The sequence below is a fragment of the Cyprinodon tularosa genome, unplaced genomic scaffold (assembly GCF_016077235.1).
Source record: "Cyprinodon tularosa strain WSP-4 unplaced genomic scaffold, ASM1607723v1 ctg1008, whole genome shotgun sequence".
Taxonomy (NCBI): Eukaryota; Metazoa; Chordata; class Actinopteri; order Cyprinodontiformes; family Cyprinodontidae; genus Cyprinodon; species Cyprinodon tularosa.
In genome coordinates this window covers 149,747-176,453 of record NW_024037792.1, presented here as the reverse complement: position 1 = coordinate 176,453, position 26,707 = coordinate 149,747, and the positions used below count along the sequence as shown (strand labels likewise).

The following is a 26,707-nucleotide window of genomic DNA, read 5'->3' as shown; positions in this document are numbered from 1 at the left end:
TAAAAATATGCCATATGATTTATACCAACAATTGAGGCCCGTGAGTGCACTATTTACAGAAATTAAGTAGTATATACCAATATTTACATCACTAAGACTCAGTTCACATGTAGTTACGTACAAGTCAGTGAGAGTTATTTTAAAGATGGGATCATACCAATTATTACTACTTACCTCCTTCTTTTAAACCTGTTCAGAGTGCGATGGATAGAGATTATTCATACCTTCATATTTAGGATCTAAAGTTTAATAAGGAGACTAAGTATTTCCACTTAACTTAGTTCAAACATCCTCCCCGGGAACAGCGTTTTATAAAGTGGTGTTACTTCAAAAAAACATTTGAATTTAATTTGAAATTAAGCTAAAAAAATCTTCACTACAACCGCAATGCAAAATCTGCCAAAACTACAGTTCTTATCAGAGAACAGGAGAACAAAAAAACACCTATGAGGTTTTTTTTTTGGCGAGATTCAACTAAAAGAAAAGTATGTGTACGTCCTACAGCCAGCATAAATGTACAGCTTTTTTTTTTTTCCAACTGGCTGCATTTACACAGAAAAAGCACAAAACATTTAAGACTGATTCATGCAATTCATAAAAATAAAAAAAAAACAGCTTTTTTTTTTTTAAACTAAATGACAAATAGAGATGCTTTATGGATTGTTCTAGAAAAGGAATGTCTGCACAGGGAAGGAGAAAAGCTTTCAGTAATACTGGAGCTACAATCATTGGGGTGATCAGAATAGCTTTGCTCAACACAATACATGAACCAACAAAGAGGTCAGAAAGCCAAAAAAAAAAGGCCTCTACGTTTTTTTTGTTTTCGCTAAACAACAAATGCACTTACGGAAAAGAATGCACACCTATGATAACACGTTAGGTAGAGGCTATAACAGCAGCTTGCTGATCCTCTCAGTTATTTCACAGGGAGAAAGAACTCAGGTGTATTGGGAAGCGGGAATGCTGAGGTGTGGAGCCCAGATGGCTGATAAAGTGCAATGAGGTTTTCTAGGCTTTGAGAGATCTAAGACAATCACTGCTTAACCTCCAAAGCCTGCGGCTAACTCCTAAGTGTGTCTGTAAGGGCAAGAAATAAAGGACAGCTGACTTTTACTTATGTGTGTGTGTAAAATGGTTTAACCTTTAGCCTTCTGAAGGCACGTGAAGGCACTAATCATTCATCCTACTGGCAAACTATCATGGTTGTGAATACCAGGTGTGAATACCGGGTCAAATACATGAAATGGAGCAACTATGAAGCCCATTTGGCACACATATAGGCCTCAGAGTGACTGTGCTTGGGCAATCCAAAAAGGCTGCTTACTGATACTGTTCAAGGCAAAGTTTTAGGACTGTAACAAAATCATTTTTAATCTAGTCAAATCAACAGGAACTCTCTGTTGTGTGTTGTTTTGAACAATGGAGGAACGGCCTTAGCTAAACTGGACCTTATATACTCTCATAGCCAAGTTTCGGCTTTTGTGTTCATTATTTCATACAGAAAAAAGTGAAAGCTACATTTTCTATAAATTAAGTGCTGTAAAAGAAGGCGCTAATATTAAAAGCATAAATACTGTACACTATTGTCTTCCTGCATACTGCAGCTTTGCGTCATCTATGAAGAGACTCCGTTCAGACGTGACAGAACTTCAGCTGACTGATTTTCTCATGGCCATAAAATATTGTTAAAGCAGACAAGGCTTTGGTATGACTGTGTTAAGGAAGAATGCACTTTTCTCCCTTCCTAGGTGGACACAATTAAAACTGTCGGCAAAACTGAAAATGAATGAGCAAACCAAACATAATTATCTGCAACTATCATATTATATGTTCTTTGTGTTGTTTAATAAGGCTGTGCATTATAAATGTGCAATGTCATACTGTTAAAAAAACAAAAAAAAAAACAACAGAAAATAAAGTTCCTCTTACTTATGCGCCCTCTGCTGGAGCGAAGATGACATTGGCAGTTTCACGACTATGACCAGCCACTGTGCAACAGAGATCATCACCACCTCAATAGAATCAGAAAAAATCTGACCTTACGTCTCACCTTAAGGCTAGAATTTCTGCTGAAAAAATAATACTAAAATAAAATATATATTTATACATAGCAAGGAATTTCAAACTACTGTTTTGAGTTATGTTACATTTCATGTACATTATTATCTCTGATCTTCATCTGAAGGCTTCTTGACTTAAATTAAAAAGAAAAAAAAATGTGAATCCAAGTATTTCAAGCTCCAATAAACAGAATTCAAAGAACATGCAATGCCTTATTAGTCACATCACATTACTGAAATCCTCTTTTATTGTGTGCACTGACATCCTGAAGACTCCAGGTCTGCTTGCGTGAGTTTTTTTATTGGTCCTCAGTTTGAAAACAAGTCAGTCTATACAACTTTAAATTAGAACTTCTAGTCTTTTTCTGTGCTTCAAAAAAACTTGAAACCAATCGGATAAAAAAACAACAAACAGGCAAAGCCATGCACACCATCGAGGACACAACAAAAATTGTGGGTTTGATGTGGTGAAATTCATTCATAAATCCAGGTTTGGAGCTTACAGCCATGTAACGCACAGAGACGTAGACCAAGCGGAACGTCTACAGAACGAAACACCAAGAAGTGCAGGGAGGAGATGTGTCAGACTCTTGAGTTCGATTGTCTCAGACTCTCCAAAGCAACAGGTGGTTGGTGCTGTCGTCTCTGCCAACGGTTTCACTACTGCTGGTCAGTCTGAAGTCCTCATAGCCATCTCCGCCAGAAATGACCAGATGATTTGTCTTCGCAGGGATGTGGGTCGAGGCTCTGCGGTGTGTGGAGTCGCGTCTCTGGAGGCTCCCATCGTCTATGCTGCTCCTCTGAGAGTTATTGCCTAGAGTCCAGACACACCAGGGTTATGCTTTGTTTAAATATTTGTAACACTTTAGTAAAGCAACAAGCAAAATCAGAAGAAATGAAGGTTTTTGCAATGATAAGAAAAATAAGTCAGGACCTGCAGTGTCTGTAGTTGTTGAAGGGAAGTTCATGTTGAACCCTTCTGGTAGTTCGATAGAAGTCAGGAAGCGAACGTGCCCCGTGTGTCCGTGAGCCGATCCCATTGGAGCCAGAGGTGACCTCAGAGTACCAGCAACAGTTCCTAAGCTTACCATTGGGATCGGCAGCGTGAGTACCACCCCTGAAGAAGAACATTTTAAATGTTTTCTCTTTGAAAATCCAAGCCTAAATCTTACATTTGTTGAATTTAAAAACAGTTACAACACTAAAAATTACACAATAAAATCTTTGTCCTTTATTTGAATTTCTTTTCTGGGTGTTATTGTGTTTAATACAGAATTTAGTTTTTTGGTTTTCTATTGTTCCCGTTTTCTTTCTGTATTCATTGTACTTTTAAAGGTTCCATATTATTCTATGTTTAAAATAAAAAATATATATTAACAATGAGTTCCCCAGAGCATGTTTCTGTAATTTGTACAAGAAAGTTCTTCTCAGATTAACCATACAGCCTTTATCTACAATCTCCTTATTCAGCCCGTCTCTAAACAAGCTGTTTTGGCCTTCCACACCCTGTCCTCCCGAAAGCAGCTCCTAAACAACCGGCAACCATGACAACCAGGAGCACAGAATAAAACATAATACAGATGAAGGCCATAGCTTGACCAATGGGCTCCTACAGACAGCTCTAGACAGCTTATTTCCCCCGATGACATCATGAGGGGAACGATTTCAAACAGAGGATTTTGAGCACATATTAGCTAAGAGGTGGAGAAAGGCAGTGAGAGAGGGCAAATGTTTTTTTTTTTGTGAACCTCATACACAGACTTCAGGACACATATGACTATTAAAAAAGTTTATAAAGTAAATATTTACATATGAGACCTTTAATCTTATAGTACTGCAGTACTACTGCAGTTTTTTAGGCAAATCTGTATTCTCACCTGCACTGGTGCCAATCCATAGCAGATCCTTACAGGCCAATAAGGCAGTGATCCTGAGGCAGGCAGCTTTGTGCTGTCTGATGATTGCATCTGCACCTGAATAAGAAGGGGTAAGAAAAGACAGGGTGGTGGGTCAGAACAAAACCATAAGTTAACTTATTCTGCATCCTTTCCTAAAAAAGAAGCCATATTCAGTCAGTATTTTACTGGGTATTCAAAGAATATTTCAACTTTAATGTATTTTATTATTATTCCTTTGAATTTCACATGATAGATCATGAGATGTACTGTCTAGATGTAAAAATTAACAAAAACTGGTTCTGATTTGTTAAAAATAAAACTCTGAATATAGATGACATTCGGGATGTCTTTACCTTTATTTTCAACTGGTCCAAGTTCAGTTAGATTGAGCAACTGATAAAACAGGCTATTAATTCTTCAGACATTATTTAATTTAGGTTTGGACTTTGACTAGATCACAGAAAAAATGAATAAATTGATCTAAACCATGCTGTTGTAGCTCTGAGTCCTTTAGTCCCCATCAACATTAAGTTAACAGGGCACTCTGGAGTGCTGTTAAGTATGCTGACTAGCCCTGAGTGTACCCCGCTTCTAATCAGCCTGTCAGCTACTTCAGCCATGCTAAAAAAAAAAAAAAATGTTCCCATAAAATTCAGTGGAAACCCATCCCAATGGCATGATGCATATTTCTCTCCTATTCTAACCGTTCATTTTGTCCTTTGGTTAGAGGCTTCTCAACTAAAACCAAAGAACACAGACCATACTTATGTCACATAAGAGCCCAAGGAAATGCATCTAAGATTGTGGTTCAACAGTGACGAAACCTGAAAAAGCTCATGTTTTTGGCAAACCACTGTGTACAGCTGACACCCTCAGTTTAACCTCAGAAGGTGTGCATGCTCACCTGCAAGCATTTTGTGCACGGCTGGAGCCACGTCAATCTCCGTCAGGCTCTCCCAGGTCTGAGCATGGTACAGCCTGACCTGTGCACTGCCCTGCAGCGCCAGCCACACACCTTGACCATAAACCACCATGCATGTAACGCAGCGATTGCTGTCAGTGCCGACCTGGAACCAGTGCTAGAAAGGACAGAGGAAAGCAAAGGTCAAACTATTGATCCATGAATCCATTTTTCTAAAGCGCTGCTTAACTTACCTCCTGTACCAGTGTAGTAGTGTTGATAATAAGAACTCTGTTCTGGGAGCCACACCAGAGTTTCCCTCCAACTGGAACCATTTTGGTAACTGGACTACTGGGTGTACCAAGAACTAAGGTCTGGGAAGACTGAGGATCCCAGAAACTACCTGGAGATTCAGATGGAAAAAAAAAAAAAGAAAAGAATTACCTTTAAAAAATCTCAAATCTCAAATCTGTTTAATATTTCTTTCACTGGTTAGTTTTAAACTTTAGCTCACCTGCCTCTCTTTGATAGACGATCACCTCACCGTTTGCTAATGATACAAACACTTTGTTGTCTAAATACCTGACATAGAAGGAAAAAAAATGTTTGCAAGAACCTTTTAAGAAAATAAAATACATTATGCAGCTTTAAAATTACTTTTCTAAATGTTTAATCAAAACAAAAGCTCAAAAAGACATTTGCATTAAAGATTCAATAGCTGTGAGTTTAAAGGCAGGCTTACAGTATACAGAGGATGGAGGCAGAATGCTGCATCTTCATGCTGTTTTTACGGTTTCGGATATTGTCTGAGGATTGGTATACATGGATGCTGAAACAGACAGAGATGCTATAATTAATCAAAGGATGGGGTAAAGCAACCTGTCCCGTCTTGCCAAATGTTCCCTTGAGATATGCAGCAGCCTTCCCTGTGGACCTACATGGATCAATGGGTATAGGCAGTGGTTGGATGGTTGTAATTAGTTAAGAACAGAACTTAAAATCAAAATTTCATGTCAAATTTGTAAATTCTTCAAACTCAGGTTGCAGCACTAAATACTTTATACAAATCTGTATATATATAAACTAAATATAAACTACAGAAGAAAATCTTTAAATATGAAGCCTAAAAATAAACAGATACTCGGATAAAGATTACAAGCCAGGTAGGAAAGAAGGAAGTAGAGAACGTGAGTAAATGAGGGAAATTTTACTTATGTAAAAAGCTTTCACAGATTCAATCACTGTGCTTCACAAAACACATACAAATATATCAGACATCTCATCAATTGAACACCAAATTTTTGAGTAATTAGAGGAATCTACACGATGTAGAAACAACATGGAAGACTGAGGGGAGTGATGTGCTTCATTATTTATTGTTGTAAACACTACATCATCCTGCACCCAAAAAAAATAAAAAAATGAAAGACTTGAGGAAGAGAGATGACATTTAACTTTAAAAGGGAATAAGGAAAATAACCGTTTAATTGTCCTACCATCCATCTTCTGTGCCAAGCCACACGGAGCTCTGATAGGCCTCCGGGTCGATACTCAGCAGATCCTCCAGACTCGCTCTGGTGAAGGACCCCCGTGAGGATCGCCGCATAGCCCGGCCGTCCATAGGGCTCTCTGTGTGGGCACGACTCCCTCCTCCTACTCCCAGCATCCCTGGAGCACCAAAGGAGCTTGGGACAGGAAACTCCTGCTCCTCCTCGCTGCTGGTGGTCTCTGTGGCCATGTCTTTGGAGCTCAGACCCTCATCATCTTAGGGAGATGAATGCAGGACAATATGATGAAGTGGTAAATCTGATGGTTTAACTACCTAAACCCAAAAAAAACAATTACTCACTGCCATAGCTGGAGGATATGGTGGAGTGACTGGCCTGACTCTGCAAAGTTGAAGAAGGACTAGGTGAATCCTCATCGTCTGAGTCATCGCTGTCAAAGGGAACAAGCTCGGCCCCTGGTCCTAATAGATAAACAACAGACTAGATGATTGTTTTTCTGTTTTTATATGTAACATTGGAGCAGATACTTTTAAAATTCACGCCGAGTTGCCATAATTTTAAAGACTCAAAGGTCAAATTCAAGCAGAGTAGATTTTTCAATTCTTATTAGCAACCTGTTAAGTTTATAGGTTGAATGATCCCAAATTAAGCTGTTTTAAAACATAAAAAACCCCTCAGATTTAATAAATTACCTTAAGGCTAGATCACATTTTTTTTTGTCATTTGAACAGGTGTTCTAAAACATATTGTATTTGGCCCCAACAAGGCATACAGAAAAACTGTTGATTTTCTCCAGTCCCTATTTCAGTGTTGCTGGGACTAAGAACCAGTGAACACATCTGGCTATTGTAAGGTAAGATGATTTTTGCTAAATACTTACTTACAAACTTGCTTTATTCAAACATTTTTAAAGTAAATAAATATTGAATTTAAAAAACAGATTTAACATAAATATGCAAGTACAGTAAAATGTATCCAGCTTTAGAAACTGTTCCTTTTTGTTCAGCTCCTTGAGCCAAAATGTATTTAAATAAAAGTTAGCTTCCCCTCCCTTCCAATTCTGTGCTTTATTCACTTGTTAAATGAAATTGTAAACTACCCCTGAAAACATAATAGAAACAAAAGATGCAGATCCAGCCTAGATATATGTTTTGTGGTCAACAAATGACTTCAATTTCTGCAATTGTTTTCACTTAAACCATGAAGTACGAGTTGGTCAATGTGGAAAACATTTGAGGCTTGAATAAAAGTATTTAAAAACTAGATTTTGTTCACATTATAGGAAAAATAAGGTCACTAAGTTGGCAAATGAATTGTGTTTTTTTTTACATCTAAGCGGCAAACTAATGAATTTCATGCATTTATTTGATTAATCTTACCATAGACTGTGAATTTATAAAAGTCTTAAGGTATTAATGTATTATAATCAACTCAAACAAGCAGTATACCGGTAATTCAAACAGGCTCTATGCAGCTTGCAGCAGGTGTCTGTGGGAGGAGCTGACCTGTAGGCTGCTCTGTCAGCTCCAGAGTAGAAGGTGAGATCGAGATGTTGAGCTGCTGTTGGGGGTGACTGGGAGGTCCGGAGGTTGGAGCAGGTTCCGACACACGATCCCTGAGAAATCAACATGAATAAAGCTTTACATCTGAATGCACATATTTCTGATTTTATTTGAAATAAGGGCCATAACATTGGCCATATATTACAAAGAAATGTAGTTAATTTTTCAGAGTTTTTTCACAGTGCAAAAACCTAGCACCATCTTTAAAGATGTACATGTACAGTTTTGTGAGTGCAGCTCTATGTTTGTTGATCTGATGCATGTTTTAGCCCAAACATTTAATTTAGGGCTTGAAATGTTTGGGCATATTTGCACCCTGCTGCAGAAAAAAAGGCTTTTCATGTGCAGGCAACATTGAAGGTATAGAAATGGCCTTACAACAAAATTTAAAGATAAATGCAATTAATCTTTAAATAATGTATATTTATAAAGTCAGGGTTATAAATCCAATGTTCAGAAGTTGTTCTACTCTTTACCTTCTTAAGCTCTTTGTTTCAGCCCTGAAGTTTACTAAAGGTTTTGAGCCTGTGAACTCTGGAGCAAATGGTAGAATGTTGATTTTGTGCCTGATGAACAATTTTTGGCCAGATTATGCTCAATGTTTTATATGATTATCCTATTGAAAGACCTACTAATTCGAATTTAGTTAATCCAATTTTGAATTTTGCACATAAAGCCTGAAGGACAATGAGCCCAGAGCACCATGTTTAAGACACACTGAAATAAGAGATATAAAATAAAATAAAAAAAGAAGCAGAGCCAGCTCTGATAGGTTCCAATTAAAATCTAAAATCTTATAAGCTTAGCTTAAAACAGCAAAAAAAAGCCACTGCTTTTCTCATCATGGTGTTAGCCATGAGGTGATCAAATTTATTAAACTGGACAAAAAACAGTTACCCTCAAAGCCATGAAGCTTAGTAAATAACCCCCATTCATATGTTCTCAGTCTCTGTTATCAAACTCTGCCTATTTCTGTAAGCCAGCTTCAGAATGCTGGACCTTCTGCATCTTTCCACTATTGCATTATTATAAGAAGAAAAGAAGTTGTTTTGCCTTTAAGTGTTCATGAAAAACATGCTAAACTACTAGAAGTTCCCGTCAACTGGAGCTGACGTCAGATTTGCCAAAAGACAGAACAGCAACGCAACAGCAGAGGGGGCATTTATCATGCGCACAAAGAATGAGGAGAGCAAAATGCGGTAAATTAGGTAGAAGACATGTCATCTATATTTTTTGTTTCCTCATCTTCCCGGCAAGCCCACCCTTAAAACTATCTATTAAGTTACCACTTGCTTATTTCACTGTGCAGATTTCTGCACCTGAAAAACAAAAAGATAAAATCATGTCTGTTTTTCATACTTATTAAAGCCCATCCAAACCCTGACCAATCATATACAGTAGGTAAAATACATATTGAACACGCCACCATATTTCTCAGAAAACATATTTCTAGAGGTGCTATTGACATAACATTTTCACCAGATGTCAGTAACAATCCATGCAATCCACACATACAAAGAAAGCAAACCATAGATGTCCAGAAATGTAATTATGTGTAATAATATGGAATGGTATAGGGAAAAATTTTGAACATGTGAAGAAAGGGAAGTTCAAAAAGGCATGAAAAGCCAAGACAGCAGCTGAAACCACTCAGTAATTAGAAAGCAATCCTTGCCTTTGTCAGTTTAAATTAATATCAGCTGGTTCAGTCCCAAATGATGGCCTATAGAAAGGTTTCTCTGGTATCACACGAGAAATATCTGATAATGGATAAAAGTAAAGAGCTGTCTCAAGACCTTCGCAACCTTAATGATGGCATCAGTTACAGAAGGATTTCTTAAATTCTGAATGTTCCATTGAGCACTGTTGGCAGAATAATCTGAGAGTGGAAAGAACATTATCTTACTATAAACGGACCACGACCAGGTACTCTTCGCCAGATTTCTGACAGAGGGGTGAAAATAATTATCAGAAGAGTTGTCCAAGAGCCAAAGACAACTTGTGGAGAGCTTCAGAAAGACCCAGAATTAGCAGGTACAATTGTTTCAAAGAAAACAATAAGTAATGGATTCAACCGCCACGACCTGTATGCACCCTCACCATGCAAGACTCCATTGCTGAAGAAAAAGCATGCTGAAGCTTGTTTAAAGTTTGCTGCACAATATTTAGCCAAGTCTGTGAAATAATAGGAGAATGTAGTCCTGTCAGATGAGACAACATTGTAACTCTTTGGATGCCATAATACACATCATGTTTGGAGGTCAGATTGCACAGCACATCACCCCAAAAACACCATACCAACAGTGAAGTTTGGAGGTGGTAACATCATGATATGGGGCTGTTTCTCACCATATGGTACTGGCAAACTTCAAATGATTGAAGGAAGGATGAAAATAAAAATGTACAGAAACATTCTTGATACAAATCTGCTGCCACCTACCAGGATGATGAAGTTGAAATGTGGGTGAACATTTCAGCAAGACACTGACCTCAAACACACAGCTAAGGAAACTCTCAATTGGTTTCAGAGAAAGAAAATAACCCGACTTGAATCAAATAGAAAAGCTATGGAAAGAGCTAAAGATCAGAGTTCATAGAGGACGCCCACAAAACCTTCAAGATTTGAAGACCGTTTGTGTGGAAGAATGGGCCAAAATCACACCTGGGCAATGCATGCAACTAATTTCTCCATTCAGCCGGCGTCTTGGAGCTGTCATTGCCAATAAAAGCTTTTGTACAAAGTATTAAATACATTTCAGACATCTATAATTAGATGTCTTTGTATGTGTGAATTGCATGAATTGTTACCGACATATGGTGAAAATGTCGTGTCAATAGCAGCTCAAGGAATATATTTGCTGGGAAAAATTGAGGTGTGTTCAATACTTATTTTACCCGTTGTACATCTGTTGTAAGACACTCTGCAAGGAAAAACAAGTTCTGCCCACAGGATGTATATGGAGAACAAGAAGTGAGGATGGCTAGGATGAATATTTTGCTCTCGCAGATGTAGGAACAACAACTTTCTTGCAGAAGTTTCTTGCTTCTCAAGGAGTATGTTATGGCCTTAATGCAGAAACTGTCTTTCTTTTTTATGGATCCACTTTCACATTGCCCTAATCACAGACTCCTAATAATTCTGACAGCAGTTGCAGAACTCAGCATGCTGACCCCAATACTCCCATCATTGCTGATTTAGGGATATTTTCCCCACTAAATAAATAATCGCAAATGACTTTGAATGTCACGAAAATAATCAGTGTCAGTTTCAACTATCTCTAGAAAATGGTGACTTGCCAATAAATGTTCCTGGCACTAGATAGTAATGAACTTTGTGGATTTAGATGATATTAAGTAAAACACGAGAAAATAAAAGCAGGTCTTAGTGACTAAACAGCAACTGTTTTGGGGTTACTTTTGGTGTAGGTAGTTATAACAGCACACCAACCTTCCCTTCAGTCCTGGAACCGCAGCGATACAGATGATCCTGGCTGAGCAGACAGCGATGCAGGCCTCCACTGTGGGCTCATCTTTTATATTCAACAAGCAAACCTAAAGCAAAGACATCCCATCCATCAAACTGGCTGCAAAACCAATGCAAAAAGAATTTAAGGATAATCATATTTCGGGTCCGCTCACCTGACCCACGTATCCGTCGCTGTTACACACCCAAACTTCACAGCCACTGTCAGGACAGCTGTGGCTCGGCGAAGCACAAGAAAACTGCAGACAAAACAAATATATTTTATGTATAACTGTTATCTATCATTTTCATCATGTTTGAAGTTTTTTTTTTTATCATCAATTGACAATTCAGCTCTAACAACACTGGGAAAATCAGAACATGGACAAACAAACAGAGAAGAGCTTCTTTGTTGTGTGTAAAAAATCAAAATTCACCTGCATCCCACTGCGGGTCTTCATAATAGGGATAGCCTTTAGGAATTCTGGATCCCACTGGTCCTTGTTCATAGCTAAAAGCACAGAGAAGAAAAATCAGGAAGGATATAACGAAGCCAGTAGATCTAAGTTAGTCAGACTCATTTAGACTAAAGAATACAGTAATTTAATATAAAAAACACTTTTTTTCTAAGATTTATTACGCTTATTATGTTGATATCTGTTAATTGGAACAATCAAATCCCATTCAGCTTGATTCTTTTAACACTATACATTTCTGTCACTGACCCAGCTTCTTCTTGGCATCTTCAAAGGCCTGTTCGAAGCTTGAGCGAGCGTCAGGAGAGCTGAACTCAAAAACGAAGGTGCTCTCAGCGGAGACTGTGGTGAACTCCAGTTTTGTTGGCAGGAAAGTCATGCTGAAGGCCAAAGACTGTTTCTCTGAGAGCTCTTTGTGCACAGATGCCATCAGATCTTTAATGGCCTCATCTAGGGACTGAGATAAGCAAATTAAAAGATGGAGAGGTTAGGGAAAATTAAAAAACACTCTGCATTTAGAAAACCATCTTTAGTAAATATATAAATTAATAAAGAAAAAACAACACACTAAGAATGAACACCACACATGGACGGCAAGGGTAGCTGGTCAATTTGTTAATTGCGTAAAGATGTTAATGCATGTTACTTCAAATATCTAAAAATAAATTATTTGAGGCTAGAAACATTGATAAGCCAGGAAGTGGCCAGCTCTTACTATTGAGTACTAGTAATTGTAAAGCAAACATCTGGCATTTGGACAATTTTTGAATTTCCAAATCCCCCACTAATAATCAGTTGTTGTTTTTTACTGATAAATTTTGAGTCGTTTTCTACTGCCAATTTTCAGGAAAAAAAACAGACGGCTAACAATATTTACTGAAACTCAGCTTTTCTCTCATGAGCTTTTGGACATATTAAGAAAAATACATTTTTCAATTATTAAAAAAAATCCTTTCAGAGCAAGACAGAAATAGCCACTGATGCATTAGAACAACAATAAGTTGATGTTTGTCTCAAAAGTAGAAATTGGTTTATCGCTATGGAGACGTTAATTTATCAAAGGTATGACTCAGAGTAAGAAAACACGTATCACATCCAGGTAATATATAAAAACACTCCCTTTCTATGAGCATTTATTTAGAAAAATTGAAAATTTTATATTTTATAAATATTTCTTATTCATGGTTTTAATCCTTAGTCTCTTTAATTATACACTGCAAAAAAGAAATCTGTATAAGCCATTTTCTCTTAAAATAAATGCATTTTTCTTGAATTGAGGAGGTAAGTGAGAGAATTTGTCATTGGAACGAGACAATTTACATTTAAAATAAGAAAAACAACTGTGTTGTCTTATTTCAAGACCATATTATCCAATTATCTTGTTTTAAGAGTAAATAGAGTAATTCCATTGGCAAATCATCATATTAACCTGCTCAAATTAAGGGTAAACCAACTTAAATTAAGAAATTCTGACAATTACTCTGGTGTGTAATTGTACCCCATGCTTACAAAAAAAATAAACAGAGTAAGAACAGCTTTTTGAATGTTTTTTTGTCTTCAAAAACAACAGGAAAATAAAAATGATGCTTTTAGACTAAATGTCTTTGTCTTGGGCAGGAATTAAATGAAAATAAACGTCATACTTCAGGACAATATGCGTATTCTGTTTCTGGAAAGTACCTGATGAGGGAAGCTGAGGGTCTCTGATAGTTTGCTGATCTGACCCAGAGTGCTGAGATCCTCATCTAATCGGCTGATCATCTTCTGGATGCTCTCTCTGTTGGTCGCCTGAGAAGAACCTTTAAGAGATGAGAAGAGAAGCCAAAAATCTGTTACTCAAATAACGGCAAAAACGGGAGAAAAAACTTTATTTACACAGGAATGACAAAAAAATAATCAATGTTTTTATGTTTCTTCATATATACAACAACATAATGTATGGATATCAAAATAATAAAGAAAAACTCCTACTTTTCACCACCTCCACGTCCTCGAGAGGAAGTTTCCACAAGAATTTGTATTTACTGGACGTATCAATCACACTTGCAGCCGAATATCTGAAAGTGGAAAATGAGAGAAGCACAAAAATGCTAAATTATTTTTGGAACACCAGGGGGCAGTGTGCTTTAAAGTCGGGGCCATATTCTTGTTGCATACAGGCTCATGGAGCTGCGCCTTAATGAGCCGGACTTCCTCTTGAGAGTGGTGCAGATGATCAGATCGCTGAAGAGGAACAGGGATCTGTCTTTCTTCCCCCCTACGGTTTTCTACAGAGAGACAGGAGCAGCTCAGATATTCTGGACCACTTCCCTTCAGAACTATTTGTTTGATGCTTTTATCTTTATTCCTTTCACGAATTTCACTCGTTTCTTACCGCCTCCATGACTATTTCCTGTCTCAAGAACTTCCTCTGTGGATTGAAAATCTGAAACAAACATCATACATTGCTGTCAAATAACAAAAGATACCAACTGATATTACAGATCAAACCAGTTCTAGTTCATGTTTTTGGCCTCATTAACAGTAAACCAGAAGCAAAAAAGAAGATTTTCATTCTATTCCGCCTCATCTCACATGTTCCACTCCCTCTATGTGCGCCTCGATCTCCTGGATAACCCTGGCCTCCCTCTCTGCTTCCTCGGCGGACCGACGTCCCTTGTTGATTTTTTCCGCCAGTCGCTTGATGTCCCTCTGAGCGTCCAGCAACAAGGGATGATCCGGATGATCCTCCGGCGTGTGTTTCAACAAGTCCTTTATCAAGCAAGGCAAACACATCAATCTCTATTTAAACTGTTGCCAAACTTTCACTTTGCTAAAAAAACAAAAAGAAAACTGAAGAAGTTACCTTAACCAGCAGCTCGTATCGAGGAATCCTCTGCACCGGCTTAATCATTAGGTCCCCCAGAGCTTGCTTCTCCTTGTTCTCACGCATGTTTTGCTTTTGGATTCAAAGGAGGGGTGAGAATTTGAAATGCAGTAAGAGGACTGGTTTGCTTTAATAGATTTGATTTGGGTGTTTTGGGTGATTATGTGCACTTATTTTAAGTGCAGAGTCATTTTAATTTGTGCCTTTAGTCCCTCATCCTCTTATCTTTTATTTATCCAGTTTTCTGTTTACTTAGTTTACCAAGTAAATATTTGTTACTTGTGTGTTTTGATGATGGCCTTTTACCTCAGGAAAGCACTTATAGAAAAATTTGTTATTGGGAATGGGCCTCTAAGTAGTTATTAAAAACTCTTATATGAGAACATTTACATGCTTCTCCTAGCAAAGATAATCTAGTGATTGTTTACAGTGTAAATTAAGTACTAGAGAATAAAAATCCTTTTAAATCTGGTCTTTGGTGAGTTTCACAACTTCACCACAAGATGGCGAATGGTTCTACTGTCAAAGCAACTGACAGGAAGCAAACCAAGATAAACACTGAGGCCAGGTAAAATACGATTTAAATGAAGGTAGGTGCAAAGAGTAGTTCTCAGTGAAACCTGCAACAGGTCTGACATTTCAAAGCTTACACTGATTTACAATATAAGCCAATAAAAAAAGAAGGAAGCTAATGAAAAGAGCAACAAACTTGATCAAACGCTCACCTCCAGAAACTTGTGAAACGCTGGCTTCGCCTCCTTGGCGATCCTCACGGCGTCTTTAGCGTTAAGAAAGTTGTCAATGTATGCCGAATACATGTCAGCCAGAGCATCTTTGGAGAACTACAGGAAGAGAAGAATCACTGATTAAAAACTGAGAACAGCATAACAGCTGTGTTGGTCTAGTGGTTAGAGCAGTGTGCATGTTCTCTGAGAAGGTTTCAAGTTGATCCCTGCACATTGGGTTCCTGAGCAAGACCCTTAACCCCCACACTGCTCCCCGGGTGCCGCACAATGGCAGCCCACTGCTCCCCAAGGGGATGGGTTAAATGCAGAGGTAGTGGCACTGTGGCTTAGTGGGTTAAAACACCTGTGTAGTAAACAGGAGATCCTGGGTGCCCAGCAGGAATCCTAGCAGTACCTTTACGGGGCCTAGTGGTAAGGGCATTGTACTTGGAACCCAGAAGTTCTGAGTTCAAGCCCCAATCCACAGACTGCCACTCTGGGTCCCAGTGCAAAGACCCTTAACTCCCCGGGCGCCGTACAACGACAGCCCACTGCTCCCCAAGGGGATGGCTTAAATGCAGAGAGTTCATTTCCTTGCTCTGTATTTGTGACAGTGTAATGACAATAAAACATTTTAAAAAACATAACAAAACATAAAACGTGCCCAAATATTTTAAGGTTAAACCAAATCTACTACAGAACAGTAATATATTAGTTTAAATATTAAGAACTGTTAAAAAAGCACTGTTACTGATATTATACTAATGTGCTGCGATGAAGGAAAATATCCTTAGGTAAATGGATTCATCTGACATTAAGAAAATGTTTAAAATATTAAAAAAAAATACATTTATTATGCAGCAAAAGAAAAAAGGACTGATTTATTTTCTTTTTTTCCAAATCAGCAAAACAAATTAGACTCCAACATGAGGAACATTGTGGCTGAAAATGTATATGCCTCACCATATCATCATTATAGAAATCAGTAAAAGAAGCATAAAAGCATTTTTTTTAATCTATATTTTAAAGATTATGTACACATGATCCATACACTTTTTCCAAAACGTCCAACACAGTAACAGGAACACAAACTAGAGAAAAAAAATGGACATCAAATTTGTAACTAGGTTAATTATGGATGTTTCTGAGAAAAAAAGAAACCTTTCAGTCAGTTTATTAATATTATATTTCTCTACTTCCTTCAACCACAGACTTGAACCAAGATGACTCAGCCTGACCTGATTTTCCCTGAGAGGGTACAGGACCAGATGGAGAGAAAGCAGAAATTGTAGCCCAGATCCAAACAGAGGGGGAGGGGAAAGGGGGCTGTTATTTAACCCGATTACATAGTAAACAGTTTTTTGTCACTCGATCAAATACGAGTTGACCCTTTCCTAATTATCTCAGATTTTCTGTTTTCCCTGTTCCCAGCCATCGTCCCCGCTGCCCCTCCTCCACACTAATTTGTTCATTCTCAAACTTCGAGAACGAACAAGCATTAGCAAAACAAAAGCCTGAGTTGTGGAGGAGCACACGAGGTAAAAAGGTGAAGTTCTTTTCCAGCTGATTTTTTTTCCCCCTCTAAATATAGTTTCCTCTGATCTTTACTTAGCTTTAATTAAGAGTGTCCACTGGTCTGAACGTTAACAGGAAGATTAAACTGCACTGCCAGAGAGTTGATAACACAATGCCTTGTGTTTAACTTCTTAATCCCCCTGATGTTTGCACACTTAATGCAGTCAAAAAAAATAAAATCTCTTTAAGCACCGACTTTCAGAATCAAAACTTGTTTGGGCATTTACTGTGCAAATATGTATCCGTTTTTAAAATTGCCTTTAAACTGACTTAATGTTTGATTAGGAAAAGTAAACGTTTTAATGTTGCTTTTTTGCTTTTATTTAAGAGTTACTTCCTTTGATTGTTGAAAAGTATCTTGTGAAAATATATTTTTTTCCCACTCATGAGCTCTACACCATATATAAATCTGTATTTAACAGAAGCACAAACAAGAAAACGGCAGTAAATGCCAGAAATAAGGGAGGGGAAAAAGAAAAGCTATGCCCCGTGTGAGGCTCGAACTCACGACCTTCAGATTATGAGACTGACGCGCTGCCTACTGCGCCAACGAGGCCTGAAGCACACTGCCGCTGCTGTGGTATAAATAGTTGGGGGAGGGCGGTGCTTGCTGAGAGAGGAGTGACACAATAGCTCCTGCTTGCGGGGGAGGAACACCGGCTCTAACCACCTACTAAAAGCACCGCTTCTACATTAACCGTCATTTTTAGAGTACATAAACAATATTTGAATTATACCTTCAAATAGTGAAATACTTCTAAGCTGCTTTTATTTAGTGTTTGACTTTAATGTCCCTCTTAGAGACCTACCCTAACATTTAGACTGACGTCAATCCTGTTGAGCAGGATTTGTTTAACATCTAGGTCTAGAGTCACCCTTAGGTCATGGGAAATTTCAGACAGGGGCACAGAGCGGCCACTGGAAAATAAGCACTGAAACTTTGCCCCATGTTGAGAGATTCTCTGTATTCCAGCTTCTTTTCATGTTAAACAATTATTAGTTCCACCGGGAATACGTGCAATTTATATCGTCCTTGCATATTCATATTCACAGCAAAAATTGCATACTACATGGATTTAAATAGACAAGCCATAGTAAAACCAAGTTAAACCATTTTTGCTGTTCCAAATGGTGTTTCAAATGGCTTTAATAGAACCCTTTCTACATATATTCCTCTTATAGCAGCACCTCACTGCTCCTGTACATGGTTCTTTGTCAGTTTTCATTAAATTAATTTCAGATCATCCTGTGATAAAGCCTTTTCACATTCCTGACAAATGGTCTGTACTTATACGTGCTTTTTCTAAGTCAGGAGACTCAGAAAAAGCCCTTTACACTATATTAGGTCATTAGGCAACGCAAGTGAAGTGTCATACTCAAGGACACAACAACAACATTGGCGTGGTGGAGGGAGGCCGGGGCTTGAACCATCAACCCTTCGATTTCATGGCCACTGTCATAAAGGGAAGTAGTTGTCAGAGAGATGTAGAAGTTTGCCCTGAAATCGAAGGGTTGACGGTTCAACCCCTGGCTTCAGCTTTTAGTGTCATCATGTTCTAGGGCAAGATACTACAACTCCATGGTCTGCTAATGGTAGACAGAGAGACTGGTGGCTCCAATGTATGGCAGCCTCGCTTCTATCACTGAGCCCAAGGACAGCTGTGGTTACAATGTAGCTTGCCACCATCTGTGTGTGCATGAATGGTTGAATGACTGAATGTAGTATACAGTGCTTTGGTCTGGCTGAATTTAAAATTGTCTATATAAGTGCAGGCCATTTCCCATTTCAACTACAAAAGGGGACACAGACACTGATCATTAGTCAGGGTCTGTAAACTGGATGGTTTGGTCAGCGGTTATTAGGTGCATGAATTATCATTTTCAATAACACAGCTTGGAGCAACTGAGCTCTAGGCTTCCAAATTCTGACCCTTAAAATAAAAATGTATGAGGTTAAGCATTCAAGCATTTTTTTATGAGTCTATAAAAGCGGTGCAATGGTAGTAACCAGCATCATATATGTGGTGTTATGTTTTTAAATATGTTTTACAGCATTGAATCGATTTATTCTCATAGCTATTTTTGGTACTTGGTATTTATTTATTTATTTATTTTCTTAAGATGATCTTAATAGCCATCACATATGCGACCCTAAGTGGGGTACCAACCCCAACTTTAGAAACAAGAGTAACAAGAGGTATTGACAGATAGGTGCTCTAATTCCTACTCACTGAATGAATGAGGAGGTGTCCAACAGTCTGCCTGTCGTGCCACTGGCTGACGCAGCCTGCAACCTGCTCCAAGAACTGTTCGTGGTGTTCCAGGATCTCTGGGATCTGATAAAACATCTCGTCCACCAGCAAAGGATCCACGATGGAGTTACCGTCCGGTTGTTTTAGAGGACGCATGTAGCCCTGTAGAATGAGAAGGACAAGTCAAGAACAGATGAGTTTAAATCATTTTAGGAGGATTGCATTAAAAATATTTATTAACAAATTAAATATCTCTCCAATCTCTACTTATACTAGGCCATAACAAATGAACATGCTAGAAAAGGTACATTTTTTATATCTGATGCTGTTCTGGGAGTGGAGCTAATAAAGTTATCGCTATCAATGCCAGCATGTAGATCATTGGACAACACCATGCTGGTTTGGTCCTTTTATTTAACATCTGGTTTAGCCTCATCTTATAGCACTGTGAGTTGCAAGCAGTACGATGAATATGGGAATAAATACAACATGACCAATCATAGTGAGGCCGCTTTCAAAAGAGTCAATTTGCTTCCAGTTTAGGACCTCAAGTAAAAATGCACCAGGGACAATTTAGAAAAAAGAAAAAAAAAAGGAAATTCAGAGAAACATAAAAACAAAAGAAAAAAACAAATACGAGTCATTTAAGGGATTTTAGCAATTTTGCAGTGTGGCTTTTAACATCTAGCAATTTTTTATTTTATCCTTTTATTCCCTTTTATCTTTTACCCACGTTTTAGCTGTTTTGTAACTATTTTGCTCTTTAGGGACAGCTGGTGAGGTTAATTAAAGCTACAGTGTGTAGCTTTTAGCGACATCTAGCGGTCAGACTGCAGACTGCAGCAACACGAACATCTCCCCCCCACTGCTTCTCCCCCCCAACAGTACGGCGAGCGTTACGGGACAAAATGTCTTCCAACACGTCCGCATCACCTACCTTCTCAAGTGATGAGGTTTGTTTACATAGATAATTTTACAGATAGTATTTCATTAGTCTGTGTAGGGTATAGATTTCATGTAGACTTAAGATAATAAATATACCCGTTATTTTTTCTACATCGTTGTGACGTTTTGGCGATCTCGCAATCGCTAGTTTGTTGGCTCTGCGCTGCCGTAGCGCAAAGATGTCTGCCTCCATGGCTGCAAGACCCGCTCCTATGTAATTATAAATAACGGATTCTAAGGCAACGCAAATATTAAGGTTAAGAGGCTGAGCTCATAGATGATGATAAATAACATAGTTATGTATAATATATTACATTTCTGACTGTATATCCCTGTAATTATTACACACTGTAGCTTTAATAATTCATTTTAATTTTTTTACCAAATTTAATGACTTTTTTCCTCCAGCCTTTCCAGACACACATCGAAAAACTGCTGTTTTTATGCAGAGAACAAATTATGTGGACTCCCTTGACTACTCAGGAGTAGAGACAGACCAATGCTGATTTTTCAAGCAATTTTTTACTTCCTCTGTTTACGTTACACAACTTAAAAAAGAAACACTAACAATTTAAACAAAACAATAACAATGCATAGAAAACAGAGGGAGCAGCAAGGCATCACCTGCTCTCAATGGATAGCTGCTGAATGCACTGATTAATCGGCAAACACACACTCCAATCTGCTCATGCCAATACAGGGAACCAGGTTAATATCAGCCAGCGGATGTATAATACCCCAAGGAGCTCAATTTAATATAAATACAGGAAAAAACCTACTTAGGCCCTATCTTTAGAAAATGGTAAGAAACAAGGCTATCTCAGTACCAATATGTTCTAGCAGGGGTAGAGTTGTTTCACTTTTAAGGTTGATTTTAGTACAAACTGGGTTTCATTTAGTCAGGATCAGGAATGAAAACTTTAAAATCATCATCCTCAACTCAGATTTTTTTTGTCCACTATTACTTTTAATCAGAGTATGAGCTGTTTAGCGATAGATCACCTCCACAACTTGATCAAGATTTCGTTAAATAATGTTGCCCTTTATGTCTCCCGCTTTTTAGCGATTGCAGTCTAATGAGAGTGAGTCAGAGACTCAGACCCACGCTGCGAACCATTAAACATGAGAGAATTTAGGAAATTCAGTTTAGGCAGAAGTGGACTTAGCAGGATATGATCTCCTGGCTTCAGAAACAGAAGCTTACTGCCTGGGCCTTATGATAGCTTATGACTAATTCAATCTGCAGTTTACTCCATTTGATATGAAGACAGGTGAAACAAAGACGGGTCTGAGGGTCTCTTCAATGAGGCACTGATTCAGCTTGGGCTTTTTTAGTACGCATAAGATCTCAGTATTTTACAGGAATTTCCAGATGCAATAATGAGAAAAAAGATAAAGTTGTGTGGCCTTTAACAAGGTTTTCATGAGTCATGTTATGAAACGGCAAACTAAGTCCTCCTTTAACTCTTTATTAAACACAAACTGTGAAATGTGTTTTAACATGATTTGATCCATGTAACTTTTCTTCTGGGCAGCAATTACAGTAAATGCACCAAAATTTACTACATCTTCTCACCCAGGTTTTGCAGAAGCTAGCTGTTCCTTTCTAGATTTATGTTGCAAATAGCACTATATGCATGCAGACACATACACTTCCAATGTAGTTTATTCAAAAGAAGGCGACACATTGTATTTCTATTCGTGCAATGAAAACGAGGGAGAATACTTTTTTTTTTTTTTTTTTTTTTTAGAACTGAGCTGAAAAACTAAAACATGTAACTATTTAAGAGACCATCTGATTGCCTTAGGAAAGAATCATGCTCAGTATTTAGGTTTAAGCTCATTCTAATACACAACTAATTTTAAATGTTTTTATAATTCACCAACAACATGTGCTGATTTATCCAAGTTTCAAAATAAACCTTCTTTGACTTTTAATTATAGATATGAACTAAGGCTAAACTTCCTATAAACACATCTATCTTTAACTATTAATAGAATAGAAATATCCTATATTGTGACAAAGTGGGGAAATTCAACTCTGTATCCTTTACACAGACTAAACCTTTTATTCCTCACAGATCTGTTTGCCTGTTTTACTTCACTTATACGTTAAACTGCAAAATCCGCTACAATAACAGCTGCAGTTCAATATATATTTAATTAAGTATTAGCTCCAGTAGAAAGTTTCTTTTTCAGTTTCTATCAAATTAATGTAATCCTCCTGGAATAAAACTTTAATTAAAATGGTAAAAGAGAACATTATATTAGCAGACTATAGTAGGGAACTGTACAAATTATAAGTGCTGAGGTGGCTGGTTATAAGCTGTGGATTTGTCATTTTCGGTTTAGTAGAATCAGGAGCTTCCAGTGTTTAATTGTTTTTTGTTATTATTATTAATGCCAGGAAAAAACGTAGGAAGCGATCAAAATGCCACAACGTTGGAACATAAAAAGGTCTAAATGCTGAAAAAGATTGCAGATTGGTGACACAGTGACTGGTTAGGAGGAAGAATTTGGTGATCTAATGAGAAATCTGGAAATAAATGGTGTTTGGGGTGCAATGTTAGTGGAATTGTTAGCGACTACGCATCACCACATAGATTGTCTTTCCTTTAACCCCCTACCCGGTCTCAATTCATTCCGGTTCAAACTGTTATTTCTTTCTGTTCTCTTTGTATACCTTAAAGAAAATGTAAGTGGATGCTAAATAAGGCAAAGATAAAATCCTTACAATTTTAGCTTTAAAGTTCATTAGCAAACTGTGAATTGGCAAACCATTATAACTGTTTTATTAATATGTCTGTCAGTAAAAGACCTGCAACAAGTGACATATGTGCAAACTGACCATTTATCTGAGAAACCAGAAAAGAACGTCAAGGTAAACAAAAAATAATGGATGTATTTTTAAAAACAAGATTTTTGCAATTACATTTTAAACACAGCAATTAAATTCAGTAAAATCACATAGGCTGGCTTTAGAATTAAGTATATTTTACTATTTTTTAAAGTTATAGTGGTCCAGATTCCAGCCCCGGGATCAGCAATCTGCGCCTCTGCAGGAGGATCCACAGAGCCAAGGGCTTTTATTATTGGCCAAAATGATGAAGAACCAACAAATGAAAAACAGCATAACATCAAAAGCCAGTCTTGGAAGCTTTAGCAGCTAATTTTTATGACAGAGTATCATTAAAGAAACAATTTATATGTTTCTAAACCAATTGTTCTTATTGTTTCTGGGAAATTATGTGAGAGTTTTTATACATAATTTCAAGCATCCCATAAAAAAAATACATGCTTCGTCTTGCATGTATTTTTTTTTTTCTAAAAACATTGCAAATATTTATCCCTAATAATATTTTGTATATAATCAAAAGGCCATGTAATTTATGGCTATGACTTCTTTTTAGCAGGACTAGGGGCAAAATGACTCTGATTTGAAAGGTTGCAGACTCCTGGTTTAGATCCTCCTGCATTTTTTTTAAAGTACAAAGTTTCAGCCTAATTTCAAGGGGGAAAAATATAATAAAATAAATGCAAGAAATTAGAATCAAAGTTTAAAAAGAGCAGCAGCTTTGATAAGCTGGTTTCAGCTCAGGTGAAGACAGACATCTGAGCCAATCACTGCCAACTACAGTGTTCCAACTCAAAAGTTTTTCAAACAGCCCTCAAATACAGTAAATCCACGGGGTCATATTTCAACCCTGGCTGAGCGCCGCTGCAGAGTGGTCTGCGCTGAAGCACATCAGACCCCCCCCACCCCTCAAGGATCTGCGCTGTCTCTGCAGTCTCCGTGGTAACGCTTCTTTTTTCCCCCAGTGTCGTCATGGGAACACAGCTGAGGATTATTCACTTTGTGGCCACACACAAACTGAGAAATACATGAGTAAGAAGAGCACAGTCAGCGTGCATGTGTGATGTAACAACGCTCACACGCACACTGCAGCCAGGCGGCACAACTGGGTGATCAACGTTAAAAAATGGGAATCTGTGAGTGTGTGACTGCTCTGGAGGGATGGAGGAAGATTTGGGGTAAAGGTTAGTCAGTTATTAGAGCGCAGACGGGTGTGGGATATACAGGAGTGGTTATGCTTATACGTGTGTGTGTACGTGGGCAGATACTGCTGATGACAGTGAGTTGTGATAAGCATAGCAGATAATCCTGCCCAGATGAATGACAGTAAGTGGATTATATAACACCTTTGCTACCTACATATGTTATTCAATGCCTCTGTGCTCAGAGTTTACAAAACGCTTGTTAGTTTCTGCCTTTTATGTGTACATGGTGATGTGTTTGTGAGTGAAGAAAGATGGTTTATGAGAGAAGGAGAACCTGCAGATGAGGGGGTGTTTGAGAGCGTCACCTGAATAAGAGTGCGTAGAGATTCCACGTATGACTGCTCGGTGTCCAGGAGGGTCATCATTACATGTCTCCTCATGTCCTACAAAGACAAAGGAAACAAGAGGGATACATGAAGATTGATCACTGAATTTATTTCAGACTGTGGCATGCAGACAATTAAACATTGTGAAATGATAAAAAAAAAAACATTTCAAGGTTGTTCTCCAAATATACATAAAATCTCTCAATAAAAATAAAATATTGTATAAAAATAAAACATGTATAATATCAAATCTTTGAGGGAAAAAAATCTAATTTCAGGTTTTCATAAATACTCGGTTAAAAAAAGGTTTATATAACTGCCATTAATATACTTTGACATGTAATCATAACCATCTTTCTGAGAAATCAAAGATGTTTGCTGTTTTTTCACTGTTCCTAAGGTCAGAATAGGTCAGCTAAAGAGCTTTTTTCTCTCTGGCTGCAGTATTGAGTAGCGCACTGTGCCCCTTCCCCTACCTGTTGTCAAGCCCTGCTGGTCAGCGAACTGAAAGAAGCTATTGCTACTGTTGTTCACTAACAACAAAAAGCCATATATTTGTGCAAATTTCCCTGTAAATGTAAACACAGACTGACACGATACGAGAAGTAAAGCACATCCACCTATCAGTCTGGGAAACTAAATAAGGCAGATAATTTTAAGTAGGCTACCTGAGCCTAAACTATACTTATTTATCAGCTAATAACAAGTTTGTCATTCCTTTAACTCTATGAAATACAAACTAAATATCAAGATATAACCCTTCAAATAAAACAACCAACAAAACTAAGGGATATAATCAATAATTTTGGCATCCAAAATCAATACATTAGCATAAAGATTTAATATAGCAATTCAGTTTAAAGTAAAAACGAATGAGATCAAGTTCTACATTTTTGTTGGAAAAAGTTGTTGAAATGTTTTAAAACTGTAGTATGTCTATTCAAGGTTTATAACAGCATGGCATCTGGTTTTCTGCAGCTTTCTAACAAATGTGCGTGTTTTAAATAGTTAAACTTGAAGGAATTTTGAAATAGAATAAAAGACTCCAAACACATCTTAATGGTGCTTGATACAGACAGCAAGACATCACAAACTGCAAAGTGTCTGTTTGGAAAGAGACGGAAAAGTCTCTTACAGTTTTTGGCATCTATAAAAGCAGCTGTAAAGTCTGCACTCTATAAAACTGCTCAAGTATTACCAAAGTTTCTTTTCAGAGTAATTCCTCTCCAGTTTATTTTAACCAGTACTTGTAAACGGCCCTTCTTAAAATTCCGAACAAAAGGAATAAAAACAATGCTGCGGTTGACTCCTGCCTTGCCCCACAGAGACAAAACCAAGTTGTTCTTTAACACAATGCAAGTTCCATTTGCTTTACTTTGTTTATAATATAAGGGAAATTATTTTATCTCCCTTCAGCAGAATATTCAACCTCAATCCAGGATGAATGCATTGCTTTATTTTATCGGCTTCATGGGGAAGAGACAGCAGCAGAAACTAAGCTAAAGCCAAAAAAACACCAATTACTGATGATGAAAGGCATGAAATCCTCACCAGAAAAACCTGACTCAGCTAAACATCCTCGGACTGACTCAAGATGAGACGTGGATGAAAGCAAAAACCTGCTCCAACATACCGGCAGCAGGAAGGAAATAAGAATGAAAAATAGGAAGGCGACAAGATAAAGAAAGGAACGCAGGAAGTTCAAGAGAACAAGAAATATTAAGCTGGCCTCATATCATCTCTATATTTTTCATATTGTACTTAAAATGCTTTTTTACTTTATTTGCAAATATACCATAATGTGAGATTTGATTCCAATTCCAACATTTACAGGAATAATTCTCTATTTTTAGTGATAACTTTACATTGTGCTGAGTAGAAGAGTCCTGTTAAAAAGTTAAGGATACCCTAGAGTTATTTAAAGTTTTAAAGTTATGGCAAGTCTACTCAGACCTAATATGACAAACCTGACAAGGAGCACAAAATCTGGAGAAGCAGTAAAGATGCCCCTGAAAATTAGAGGAGATGCAGAGAGCCACAGTTCAGGAGGGAGAATCTGTTGACAGGACATAAAGAAAACCTCCAATGACA

The 26,707-nt window shown here is 37.7% G+C and overlaps 1 protein-coding gene and 1 non-coding gene across 2 annotated transcripts in view; both read right to left on the bottom strand.

The window, feature by feature from the left end:
- Positions 1–386: 386 nt before the first annotated feature.
- LOC119777847 (rho guanine nucleotide exchange factor 17-like) overlaps positions 387–26,707 on the bottom strand; it is a 91,877-nt gene continuing 65,556 nt past the window's right edge. The window contains exons 2-24 of the mRNA XM_038276857.1: positions 24,596–24,673; positions 19,266–19,448; positions 15,460–15,576; positions 14,714–14,806; positions 14,443–14,619; positions 14,243–14,293; positions 14,026–14,135; positions 13,840–13,925; positions 13,549–13,667; positions 12,118–12,325; positions 11,830–11,903; positions 11,569–11,652; positions 11,378–11,481; positions 7,873–7,982; positions 6,709–6,828; positions 6,356–6,623; positions 5,602–5,688; positions 5,374–5,441; positions 5,114–5,262; positions 4,863–5,037; positions 3,938–4,033; positions 2,995–3,177; positions 387–2,874 (exon numbers count right to left, since the gene is read on the bottom strand). Coding sequence (XP_038132785.1) covers positions 2,666–2,874; positions 2,995–3,177; positions 3,938–4,033; positions 4,863–5,037; positions 5,114–5,262; positions 5,374–5,441; positions 5,602–5,688; positions 6,356–6,623; positions 6,709–6,828; positions 7,873–7,982; positions 11,378–11,481; positions 11,569–11,652; positions 11,830–11,903; positions 12,118–12,325; positions 13,549–13,667; positions 13,840–13,925; positions 14,026–14,135; positions 14,243–14,293; positions 14,443–14,619; positions 14,714–14,806; positions 15,460–15,576; positions 19,266–19,448; positions 24,596–24,673 — 2,949 coding nt within the window. The 3' untranslated portion in view covers positions 387–2,665. The remainder of the gene's footprint in view (positions 2,875–2,994; positions 3,178–3,937; positions 4,034–4,862; positions 5,038–5,113; positions 5,263–5,373; positions 5,442–5,601; positions 5,689–6,355; positions 6,624–6,708; positions 6,829–7,872; positions 7,983–11,377; positions 11,482–11,568; positions 11,653–11,829; positions 11,904–12,117; positions 12,326–13,548; positions 13,668–13,839; positions 13,926–14,025; positions 14,136–14,242; positions 14,294–14,442; positions 14,620–14,713; positions 14,807–15,459; positions 15,577–19,265; positions 19,449–24,595; positions 24,674–26,707) is intronic.
- trnam-cau lies at positions 17,518–17,590 on the bottom strand. Its single transcript has one exon. It is a non-coding gene; the product is annotated as a tRNA-Met (tRNA).